This window comes from Dermacentor silvarum, chromosome 1 (assembly GCF_013339745.2).
Source record: "Dermacentor silvarum isolate Dsil-2018 chromosome 1, BIME_Dsil_1.4, whole genome shotgun sequence".
NCBI classification, from domain to species: domain Eukaryota; kingdom Metazoa; phylum Arthropoda; class Arachnida; order Ixodida; family Ixodidae; genus Dermacentor; species Dermacentor silvarum.
The window spans coordinates 162320739-162333493 of record NC_051154.1 but is presented as its reverse complement, the minus strand read 5'-3'; the positions used below and the strand labels follow the sequence as shown (position 1 = coordinate 162333493).

General features: G+C 44.0%; 1 protein-coding gene across 1 annotated transcript in view; it reads right to left on the bottom strand.

Annotated features, from left to right (window-relative positions):
* The window catches only part of LOC119436319 (uncharacterized), a 36213-nt gene extending 26345 nt beyond the window's left edge, over positions 1 to 9868 (bottom strand). Inside the window, exon 1 of the mRNA XM_037703136.2 lies at positions 9797 to 9868. Coding sequence (XP_037559064.1) covers positions 9797 to 9817 — 21 coding nt within the window. The 5' untranslated portion in view covers positions 9818 to 9868. The remainder of the gene's footprint in view (positions 1 to 9796) is intronic.
* Between the last annotated feature and the right edge of the window lie 2887 nt (positions 9869 to 12755).

Sequence of the window (12755 nt, the reverse complement as noted above, 5' to 3'; positions counted from 1 at the left end):
TGGTCGACTTTGCTAATGGCCCAGCACCAGGATTGCCAAGAATTTGCTCCTACGAACAGTTACACAGCGCAAAAACGTTTTGTGACTGCGGGTCTGGATGATTTAGTTTCTCCTTTTTTTTTTCTTTTTATCGAACACACCGACGTAGACCTATCGCTATGGCCCAGGTCGGCTAAGCTTAGTTAGTTTCTTTCCTCACTGGATGACGGCTATAGATAAGCTGTATAGCGTTAGTCTTGGGATCCCTACCAAATGAGCATGCCTTGAGCAATGACCGGCTTCACACCTGCAATTGTAACGAGTACCACTAACTAATTGTTTAGAAGGTTAGCTGAATTAATTTTAACTGAAGAATTACATAATGTGATTTGTCACGCAAGCAATGCACCTGTTCAAAATGAGGCTGGCCTAAGAAGCGACATTGAACTGAATGCAATAGGCGATATTTAAGGCTTCGAGAAGTATTCAGAACAGAAGATAACATAGGGATCTGCTAGTCCTTTCGAAAATACGACTAATAGGTGCAAGGCATCGTTGTGCCCACTGAGCCTACCTTCCCCTTTTCTGCACTGACAGTTTTCTGCACTGACATAAAACTGTCAGGGCCGTATGTTTTCAAGGATGAGGGCTTTCTTCCAGGTCAGACGTATTTAATCTGTAGTCAACAGCTTGCCGAGCAATCGATGTATTCTACATCCTTCGGAGATCCACGGCCGCGTACCAAGTCCCAAATGTGCTCATCCGTGGTAAATGGATGCACTGTTTACTCCAAGAGAGCTGCAAACCAGCCTGAGTGGTTACGATGTTGCTGTGCACGCCATCATTCCTGAGTGAACGACTAGGGCATGTGCTTGTGCTAACTCAATTAACAGAGTATGGAATGCCACCGACATCCAGAGGCCTGTATGACTGCCTGCACCGAACCACCGCTGAATTCTAGGAAAGTTCATCCCAGCTGATTTCCAACCGACCGGTTTCTCTCACGTCTTGTGCACTGAACTTTATGCAAATGACTGTTTATCCGGAGCTGTCCTGGAGCGTACAAGCAAAGAAAAAAACTGATGACGAGCGTGACTGGTTTGCGCGTGGTTTCTGTAATCTTGTTCTTTTTCCTGTTTCCTTCCCTTCTTTTCCTATCTATTTTCAATAATCAATCAATCATTTGTTTACTGTGTCCAAGAACAACCATGAGGTCTGAGGGCTGGCGCACACATACATAAAAAAAGAAACCGCCGGAGAATATCAGTAAAAAATGAACAATAAATAAAAATAACAATCTTGAAAAGTAGAGTGTATACATGCAGCAAGGCGCAAAATTAATACATAAGAAGAAGGAGGAGAAGGGCACTTGAACATTATGTGAAACAATCACATAGCAACGCAGAGCTCGGAAAAGAACAATGACAACGAGCTGTGAAAAATATCGAGATCATGAAAGTAAGCGTTATAAAGACTCTGTATTCTGTGGACGGTTGAGTTTTGATGATGAGAGGCAGGAACATGGAAAAATCTATGCTCTCTGGTGATCTTGCGCGGAATATGAAACATGATACAACTGAGGAGTCCGGGGCAGGTGAGGATGCCGGGAAGCAGTTTGAAAAAAGAAACAGAAGGTCAGCGCGATTACGTCGGCAGCGAAGTAAGGGCAATGACAATAACCCGACAGTGCTAGAACAAGGTAGCAAAGCGGTGATGATATATGCTTAGAAACGTTTTCTGGACCCGATCTATAATGTCACTGTTGGGTCCAGAAATGCCATTTCAGACGACCGACGCGTATTCGGGTTGAGGAAGACGGATTGTTGTGTACAACTTGCGGAACGGTGTACGAGAATTGAATTCTTTCGATAGTCTGCAAACAGAGCCAAAAGTGCGCCTACCCCGCATTGCAACGTGTTTAATGTGAGCTAAAGAGTGTAAACTTGTATAAAAAATACACCGTGATCAATAATAATAATAATAATAATAATAATAATAATAATAATAATAATAATAATAATAATAATAATAATAATAATAATAATAATAATAATAATAATAATAATGCCGATGAAACATGTTGGAATATATGTGAGGCAATGCGTAGAGGATGAGTTTACCTTCATCCGATATATGCAACGTGCAGTCTCGTGCAATGTTTATATTTATGCAACCACAAACGTGAAAACTTGATAAACTTTTTAAAGCGCAAACAAGAGACAAGGCACAAAAGGAAGGTCAGACGCAGGACAGGAGCGCCTGTCCTGTGTCTAACTTTCCTTTTGTGCCTTGTCTCTTGTGTGCGCTTTAAAAAGTTTATCAAGTATGCACCAACTAGGCCCAAAGAAAGTTCTTGTAAGTCAAAACTATATTATCATGCATTTTTCATCTTTGTGAACGGCACCACTCACAAGCTATGCCGAAATTCAAGCACCAAATCATGCGGACGCAAAGTGCGAGACATCACGAAGGCGAAGTCACGTAGGCGATGCTTTTCGAGGTAAGAATGGGTGGTGACAGGTGTATGCACAGAAGAGTAGCACACACATGCCTAACTATACTTTTTAAAAGTTATTCACCTCTTGTGTCACATTGGCACACGCCCATTCTGTAAGATTGACCTAGAATGGGCGCACGTTTTATCTGGGACTTTTTTTTTATTATTATATGGTATTTAGGAGATGTTGACACCTTTAATTGGCACCGGCTACTCTTTTTCACATAGAGGTATGAAAGAAAGATAAAAAAGAATTAACCTACACGCATTAAAATTAAATGTCAACTCCAAATCACAATAACACAAAGTCCAGTCACATAAGTACATTAATACCACACTAATACTGAAAGTCAGCTTCATATCTGGGACTTCATTTTTTATTACGCAGAGTAGAGATGCGCTTACTATCACTAATTTGTCAGTCAGCAGACAGGGGTTATATAAGCATCCTTGTTGGTACTTGCATTCAGCGCTTCGTATACGTATATTGCATTCGTATATACTTCACTTACATATTCGCGCTTTGTATACATTGCATTCAGCGCTTCGTATGCCTCCACAGATAATTCCGTCGAGATACCGACCGACTTAGCAGCAGCCACCACGCCAAACCCGGGAGGGTAGGCAAAGGAAGCTTTACTTTAATAATAATAATAATAATAATAATAATAATAATAATAATAATTATTATTATTATTATTATTATTATTATTATTATTATTATTATTATTATTATTATTATTATTATTATTATTATTATTATTATTATTATTATTATTATTATTATTATTATTATTATTATTATTATAATAATACTGGCTGAGTAGTGAACATTTCAGCTTTCTTGATTTGGCCAGTCATTGTACCGTAATAGCGGCGACCCTTACTGACATTTACTCTCTCCCTCGGACAACGTCAAAAGCATATATGACTACGCTTCTTCCTTTTCTAGCTTGAATATCTTACATGCAACGGATATCTCTGAAAGACTGCTCCACACTCCCGAATTGTGTTTCTTTTTTCTCGACGATAAATACGGGTGCGGGTTGTGAACACACTCAGTGCTTTGAAGGAAGTCTTCAGGTCCGTCTTCCGTGCCAGGGAGCTTTCGCCACAGCTGTTTAACGATGCCTTGTTCGGGGCACCGACAGCCCGACCAAACTGTCGAACTGCACTGACAGTTTTTATATATGCAGGTAATTATTATGTTTGGCTGTCTCGGCATCGATAATTGGAAACTATAGATGGCTTTCACTGACGTCATTGTAGCCACCATGTTGGTGCACCAACACGATGATAAGCTGGGTCCGTAACGTCACGTGAAAGCTTTCAATAAGATCGATTGGACAGAAGTGCTCGTAGTCGCCATGTTGGTGCCCCAAAACGGTGATACAGTGGGTGCGTGACGTCTCGTGAAAGCTATCAATTGCTCAACGTGCTGCTGTGCCAGCCCTGCAGGCCTACCTTGAAAGGATTGATGTTTCGCTGTCGCGTTGAAATCACTTTTGTGCTCTTCCTCCGCGAAATGTGGCGACCAATTATCCACCTGAATATACTTCAGGAGGACTGACTGTTGGGGTTATTGGTCTTGCATTATAATTATGGTAATTTAACGCACATTGGTAGATATTGTAGAGCACCCGTCCTTGTCCCCTTTGTTATTTTGTGTCCGCGTATTAATTTCTGTTCGTGAGAAGGGAATGCGAACTGCAGAAGCATTATTTAAAGCAGTTTTCGCTTCAGCGTCTGCCTGTTCGTTCCCTATACGCCACAGTGTGAATGCATCCACTGAAAGGTGACATTATGGTCATTTCTATTTGCATGGTCGAGATGCTCTGTAATTTTTATATAGCTATTGATTGATACGGGCCCCGTCTGAGGACAGAGTCAATGGATTGAAGAGCCGGCTTGGAGTCGCAGAGTATCATGCATGAGCGAGGACGCTCCTCGAACAGACACAAACGCCCTACTTCGTTGCGTAATACGCAACCGTACGTTCGAGCACCGTTCCGCCGTCGATGCGAGCAGTGGGACGAAGGTCAATTCGCTCGCTGCTGCGGCCGCGCTTACTCAATGTAGCGTTTTGACAGCGCGTTGCCGCGGTCATCGAGTGAGACAAGTTTATACGGCCGATAAAACTACCATCCTTACTTCGTATAGCAGTCCACTAGTTTGCTATCGCAATCGATTCTTCGCCTTTCGGGCGAAACTGCGACATATTTGTTAATTTGTCGATTACGCGTTTCAATTTTTTTGCAAGTAATGTCCTCCTCTTCGAGTACACCAGCTCATGAGCTAGAATTGTGCTATCTGCCACAGCAACCTTTAAACACGTTTGAAAGTGTTCGCTGAAACACCCGGTATACCCCTAAGCTGCTCCACGAAATCGTCATCTACGTTCTCGTGTTTGAGAATGTCCCATAGCAATTCCTTGTCTACATTGTCTTAAGCTCCTTCAGTATTTAGAACCGCTCGACATAAAGGTCTATTCTGAGCTATTGAAAGCTCTATACACTGAGTTTGTACAATTAAAGATATCCTCTAAGCTTACGCCTGGTCTGAACCCATTCTGTAGTTCCCATAATATATAATTTTCTCTCTCCCCCCCCCCCCTTCGGCAGCTCTAATTTTATTACTTGCATTGCCACTTGATATATCATCGATGTAACTGTAACAGGCCTGTACGAGCTCGTTTTCTCCTTATCACCGTTGCAATTACAGATAAGGTTCATTCTGCGTTCACGCCACCCAATCGAAATTTTCTTTGTTTTACTAACTTGCTCTATGGCACTGGTCAGCTGTGCCTTGCTCTTTGGATCCAGCTATTTGATTAACAGTGCTGTCATTTCTTTGGGTCCTGCGGCCGTGTTATAAGGGACATTTTTTTTTCTGGCTGCTGCGACAGCGTAGCGCCGCAAACGTCGCGGACGGTGGCGGCGCCGCGTGGCATCGCTCAGTTTGGTAACTGACTTTGGTTCTATAAACGTTGTCTGCAACAGCGCGTTGTAGCGAGCTACAAAAGAGTTTTCGCTGCAGAAAGAGAGGATAGGTAATAAAAAAGTTCGGCAGGTGTTACACTCTTGTAACACACGAAGGCGAAAGCCTGCTGCACATTTGGCAATACATGAAGTTATACAATCGGGGTTAGACTTCCTTGTAAGACCCAATGGTAATGCATTAAGTTATGCGATCGGGACTAGACTTCTTGCAAGACATAACGAGCCGCAATGGGAAGTACACGTGTGGCACTAACGCAACCTCCTGAACGCCACATATGAACATTAACCTAGTATAAAGTGCAGCATGTTAGTGAGCGCATTAGACCACACCTCATGACATACTCTGACATACTTTGCTCCCCCACTGTTAACAGTGGGGAGGCAAGTAAATACGCCCATGCCACGTGCTGCTTCAATACAGCGTCAGCCTCAGCGCAGCCCAGATTCGCAAGACAAGTCGTGCTCTGTCGCTGTATTGGGCTTATTGCAGTGCAGTGAGTGACTTGTCATAACTTCCTGGTGCAGTGTACTGTGACGCGCTTTGTTATCTTAAACGCGTTCAATATCCTCCTAAGGCCCATTGTACAATTTATTGCACATTGCCTTCAATATTTTTTTATTTAATAGGAAGTGAATACTCAAACTATTATTTCTTGATATGAAGTCCGGTGCGTGTGGAAGTGTACAGACGTAGTTTACTCATATTCTTGCCATGCTCTTTCGAGAAATTTGACTCTAAATTGATCTAGACCTCTGTGTTGTCACTGATGGTGGAAAACAATCTCAAAGTGTGTTTAGAATTCTTTGAGATTGAGAAGGATGCAGCAGCAACATGGTAATGTACTACACATAGTTCCATTTCCTTCTCTGCGTTTAGGTAATGAAATGCAGTTTTTGTCATGGCAAACATGAAGAGATGGTTACTTCTACGTACATGGAGATGCAGCTTCCGACATTTTGTCGGGGTATTTAAATTTTTTGAATGTTTTTCACGTTTGTAACATACCAGTAGGCAATAAAAACCAGCTTGAAGAGCGATTATACCCCAAAGCTGTATTCGGGTTTCAGGAGGATATACGCATAGCTGCTGTAACGAAAATTCGCCTTTTACAGACAGGCCGCAATTCTGAATTTTTTTTCGTGTTCTATGGCTCACGTTGACCATGCTTACATGCGTAAAGCGCCGTCTCTTCCGCTACAAATGAGCAAATAAAACAGGCAAATACTCGAGCATCGGAATGGAAGGAAGCACAGGCTTCCACCCTAGGGCGGCAACAGAACGCTTCTACCGAGCCAAGTTATAGAGCGCTCACAGAGTTGCACTCTTCCTTACCGCTCTGCTCTGCCACTAAATGACGCTACAGCTGTGCGCGTGTGTAAGATACAAATCCCTCAAAGGACTAGTGGTTTCACGAGGGCTGTTGCAGGAACTTCTCTCCGTAATTTATTCACTATTGTGCAGCGTACGCCCGAGGCTAGGGACATTTACCAGCTTTTGTTCGCGCCCTTCCTAATGACAGCGCCTGGCTGTGTACTGCCCGGCGCTATGGTACGATGTATGATATCAGACCGACACTGCAAGAAAGCGCCGGCGTTCGTCAGAACAAAATCCTAACGTTACCTACTCGCAATGGTAAATCGGTCTCAGGCTTAGATGAGAAGACTCGGCTTGAAAACTGTAACGTTCATTCGTTCGACCCTATAGCCAAAAATTTATCACGTTCTGCTCATGGCTGTATACCAAAGTATATATAAAACGAGCACCGGCTCATTTCTTAGCTTCAAACTGCTGTTCAATCTAAGACACAAACACAGTGGATAGAGGAGCGTAAGGACTAAAGGTAATAAGATAAATCTGAATTTTGCCTCATATCAGCGACCACCGTGCATGAATCATGCGTGGAGATTTTTTTTCAGTTGGGTTATCATATGCACCAAAAGCTGGCGTCTTCAAACAGCCGTTCCTCAAAATACTTGCTGTTAAGTGGAACTCTATTACGGTACCATGGGGACCACGGCATTCTTATACAGTGGTTTGTAAGGCAACTGGAACTGTCTTCTTTTTTCTTTTTTTACCCAGACACGTTGGCACGGTGGATACATGGCGTTCTGTTGCTGAGCACTAGGCCGCGGATTCGATTCACGGCCGCAGCGACCGTATTCTGATGGTGACAGAATGAAAACAGGCCTCATGTACCGATATTTCGAGACAAGTTGAAAACTCGAGGTGGTCAAAATTTATCTGGAGGCCCCCACTTGGAGCCCGCCACTCGACAGGAAGCCCCGCGTCGCTCATGTATAGCTCTGGTGTTTCTTTGGGACGCTATAAAGCCCCACATCAATCAAGCGTTATTAATGCAATGTATATTGTACGATACTAGATCAAGCGATCTAGTGAGCATCTTTTGATGCATTTTTTCGACCGTACCTCATGGAGCTGTGCACTGCAGATAATCATTCAATAAAATTCATATGTTTGCGCAGGAAGCTGAGACAAAAGATCCCTTGACTACCTTTAGGTCGTCAACACATTTAGCCAACAAAACAAAGACAATGACAAGTGGACACAGTGTAACTGCACCATGAATCTGATTACAAATAATTAGTTTCCAATGGAACACCGACCATATGTACATAAAGCACTGGCGCGTCCTAATAAACTTAATTTGTACCAAAGTAGCAAAAAACCATAAACCTTCTTTTTTCCGAGTCTTGTTTAGTGACAGAGTTCTTTCTGGCAAGGGTGTTGTCATTCTAAGCGATGATTCAGTGAACATGAGCAATAAATGAATTGCTAATTGCCTGGGAGCAAACCGTGCACAAGACGGATTGCTCCAGCCATCTGTATCCCCATTCAAAAAGTAGCATGTTTAGCTTGCACACATTGCCCGGTCGACATCGGCCTCTGCGAAATTCACTAACATACACAGCCTGCCACTATACGGCATCACGGCGCAGGCACAGGTCAGGTGGCACGAGGAGACCTGCGTAGTGATTCTCTTTTGCTATCACTTCACCATTAGACGACAAACAGCGGTAAAGATAGGATTCTATAGGCTTGGAGTAATTTGTGACGACATTCTTTCCTTCTGCTGAAATCACCTGGCAATATGCGAGGTCGGGCTGCATGATCGGTACATAACCTCCGTAAATCGAAGGACACAGTGCGCATACGGGGCGCAGGAAAGAGTACCATGGCACTGGCGCTGCCCTGCCGTCTTTCCTGTGCCCCGCGTTCGCGTTGTTTGCACGCGTATCAGAACAAGCCGCCAGCGAAAGGCAGGCTTGTCACTAAGCACTGACAATGAATGAATCTCGAATGGAAAGGTTGTGATCAGCAGAAGGAGAAGCACAAAGTGCAGCCAACTGTTTGTTGGCAGCCCCGTCTCTTCTCAATTCTGAGGCGCAAATCAACGTATGCGCCTCCAGAAGCAGCAATATTAAGCAGACATAAAAGTGCCCGATGAAGTGTATTCAGTAACCGAACTCTCCACACGCATGTCCAAACGAAGTCTGCACAGGGTAAGATTAATTTGCAGTAACATCGCGGCGACATCATTCGCGAACATTTTGCAAGTCTTCGTTCGAATTATAAAAGCGCATTATTTCCAGAAAAATAATTAAAAATACGAATGGGAATAAAGATATGTGGGTTGTTCCCCACGACAGAACAAAATCGCGTAGCGAGCGACGAACAAAGCGCAACAATCCGAGTGCGCCACTTTGCATTTTTCATCGTTTGACGGCACTCTGGAAAGCTTTTCGCGACATTATGAGTAGAGATTAAAGGTTAATGTAGCCGAGCGCTCGTGCGACTCGTACGTTCTTTATCTTCTCTAGAAGCATTTATGTGCGTTTCCAGGTACGGAAATTGCCGAACGCTACATGGTCGCTTTAACGCATTTTGTACGTTACCGGACATCATACTCGAACATTTCTTAAATATTGCTCAAAACTTTTGGTGGTAGCTGTACGTAGTTCGTTCGGTTATAATCAGCGAGTGCCTAGTTTATAGCAGCTGGCCGCTTAACTATGCTTCAGGGAACAGTCTACAAGTTTTGGGACGGGATGACACTTGCTATACTACTACGAGAACTTGCTGACACGTGACGTCAGGAGAATAGTGCGGAGGTTCCCGAAGTTCCACAGACTCCTGTCACTTTCTTCTAAATTATCCAAGACGCTCCGCACGATGAAAGTGAGCGCAGTGATAAATAATGCATAGCGAGCGTTTCGTTCGATGACAATGTCGCTATCGTAAGAAAAAAAGAAAGCTCCTCATAGGGTGCTACACCATTTGGCAGAAAATTGCGAGGCTCACCAGTCGGAGTGCTCCACTCATGATTGAGGTCGATCGCGTCCCCGGTCGTTTCTCTCACGGTGCTTGCCGGCGATGAATAGCCACGCTTCCCGCGTAAAGGGACGCTTTTTTTATCCTGACAGGCGCTAAGCGGCACGTGACTAGATGACGTCTAGGACGCGCGCGCCGTCGATTGGTCAAACCCGGAAGAACAATTCGGGAACCCAAACGCGGGCGCGCGGCCGCCGCGGCGCGCCGTCTGCGACAGGTGAGGCTGCGCCGGCCAGCCCCGTTCTCCCTTCTCCTCCTCCTCCTCAGCAGGCCCGCCGGTCGGCCCGCGTCGTGAGCTCCGGCCGATGGCCGCTTATCGGGGAACACGGGATGCACGAGTGGCGCGCACGATTCTGTCAGTGCAGGGAATGTGGGGCCCGCCATGCATTGGCCGCTGCTGTCGTCGTCCTGAACGTTTCCGCCCCGCAGCATCGTCCGAGCTGGGGCCGAGAAAGACAGCAACAAAGCGGAGACCATCCTTGACTCACATCTTGATGGGGATGCGTGATCTGTTGGACCCCAGTGAACGAACGGCCTTGATTGTGACCGACTCATTTGGAGAGGGGCCTCAATGAAGACCAAGCCCATTGAGCGAAATCGTCCGTGGCGCGGCGGGGGCGGGTGGCTTTAGAAAGAGTGGGGAGCCAGTATCCATTTCTTTATTTCTGTTTCTTTTCTTCTTTTTTTTTTCTACAGCGGTTTACACTTTTATGATTGTTGCTTACTTCCCTGCAATAGTGGCTTTGAGAACGTTACTCGGAGCGAGCTGCCTTCTTTTTGAGAGACGCAGACTGAACCCTCTGGTAGCGATGCCGGGTCATGAAGGAACGCTGTTGGCCGTTTCCACGGGGTTCCTTCCTGGTTGGTACCCGCTGGCGGAATGATTACGCACGTGACAGGCAGCCACGTGCAGCACTCGCGTTGTGTTGGGAAACCAGTGTTGTTATGGCAGTGTGCGTGCGTGTGTGCGTGCATGTCTGTGTGTGTGTCTCGAGTTTTATCAAGTGGACACAGCGGATTTGCTAAGGAGTAATTGTTTGCCTAGTTAGTGGACCACTGTTGCAGAAGAATCGCACAGACAGATGGACAACCACAAAAATAAACAGAAGTGCTGCATCAGTCTGACTGTCCTTCTGTCTGGAAGTGCGCTGCTTCTACAACAACGATATAGTGGATAACTACACGGCTGTCACTTATTTCTCATACATGGTGTCTCACAGTAGTTGCCGACTGCAAGCGCTTTTAGCACAAGCAGTTAATGAAATATATTTGTTCCCGTGTAGGTGAAAGAAAACCTACTATACTGCCGGTCGTTGCAATCAAGAAGGGTCTTTGAATAGCTCTTTCTTAGATTATGGTAAACATATTACAGGGTGTTCATTTTTAAGTTTTACGGAATTTTTAGAAATCGCCTGTGGCAGGTAGGATAATCCCTATCCTGGGTTATTCGATGAGGCGGACATTAGTAGCACGAGAAATCGAAATACATGTTCAACTAATGAACTAAAAGTTAACTAATTAACAAAAATCACTAATTAACTTTTTAGGTAATTTACGAAACATATTGCAATTTACGAATTGTAGCAGCTGAGCTTGTTAGGCGTATCCACTTGAAATGAATTTCCAGAATGACACCAGTTGAGAGATATGCGCCATCAAACTCGCCGTAAAAATGTCCTGCTGTTTTATACACTGAAGCACTAAAGTAACTGGAACGCCCATGTATTCCCTCCTACACTTTGGGAAATAATACCCCGAAACTGGTGTCATCCTGGAAATTCATTTCAAGTGGATGCGTCTTGCAAACACACTGGCTACAATTCGTAAATTGCATTACGCGTCATAAAGTAATTAACTAAGAGGTTCTCTAGTCAATTTTTGCTAATTAGTTGAATATGTGTTTCGATTTCTCGTGCTACTAATGTCCGCCTCTTCGAATAACCCAGCTCAACGATAAGAATTATGCTACCTGTCACAGGCGATTTTTAAAAATTCTGTAAAACTAAAAGATGAACAACCTGTAGAATAAAAAAAAACGTGTTGTTGGGCTTGGTTGGTTCATACTTGTAGGATTTAAACAAGCGCACACTTTGCGCGAGGACAAGAGAGAGAGAGAAACAAGACAGGCGCTACTCACAACTAAACCTATTCACGACATACAACATGCCTATACAAAGAAGACAGGGCGCAAAGCGCATCGTCCAATCTGACAATATAGCCTAATCACAGGAAATTTTTCAGAAACTTTTGCTTATTGATGTGGAAATGCCTATACTGTGTCTGTCTCTTTTTCGCCCTCGTGCTAATTGTGTGCTTGTCTAAACCTGCATACACTACAAAAATCTGGCATGATCCAAGCCTCTGCTGCACGACCTGATCTTTTGATGCTTTCTATTTGAGGCTACATTATTCTAATATATAGACTCAAATCACATATACAGGTGGCTTTAAAGTACGATTTGTTCAACCAATCAGCAATTACATCCTTTGTAAAGCAGCCCGGCTAAGCAGTTCCTTTAATTTAATTTGTGCCAGGCACAAGCACTGACTAGTTCCCAGCGCGGATCACCAATATACAAGCATGCCATTCCCTTCGCTTTTCTTATCACATTGCATTCTCGTCGAAAATATTACAATTGAATTTATTATTCATGCGGTTCAACGTCCTAAAGATATACATGGGGCTATGAGAGACGCCGTATAGCGGAGGGTTCCGAATTAATTTTGAATGTTCTTTAACTTTATAACGCTCGTCTTGAGCCTAATTGTTCCCATGACAGAGTTAAAAGGTACGATTACTGCGAGTTTATATCAACATTAAATTTTATTTCGAGCTTCAACCGGAACAAATTATGAGAGTTTGGGAACTGATACAGTGACAGAATCTAATACGAATATTTTAAAAAATTATTCACTGAATACTTCAATA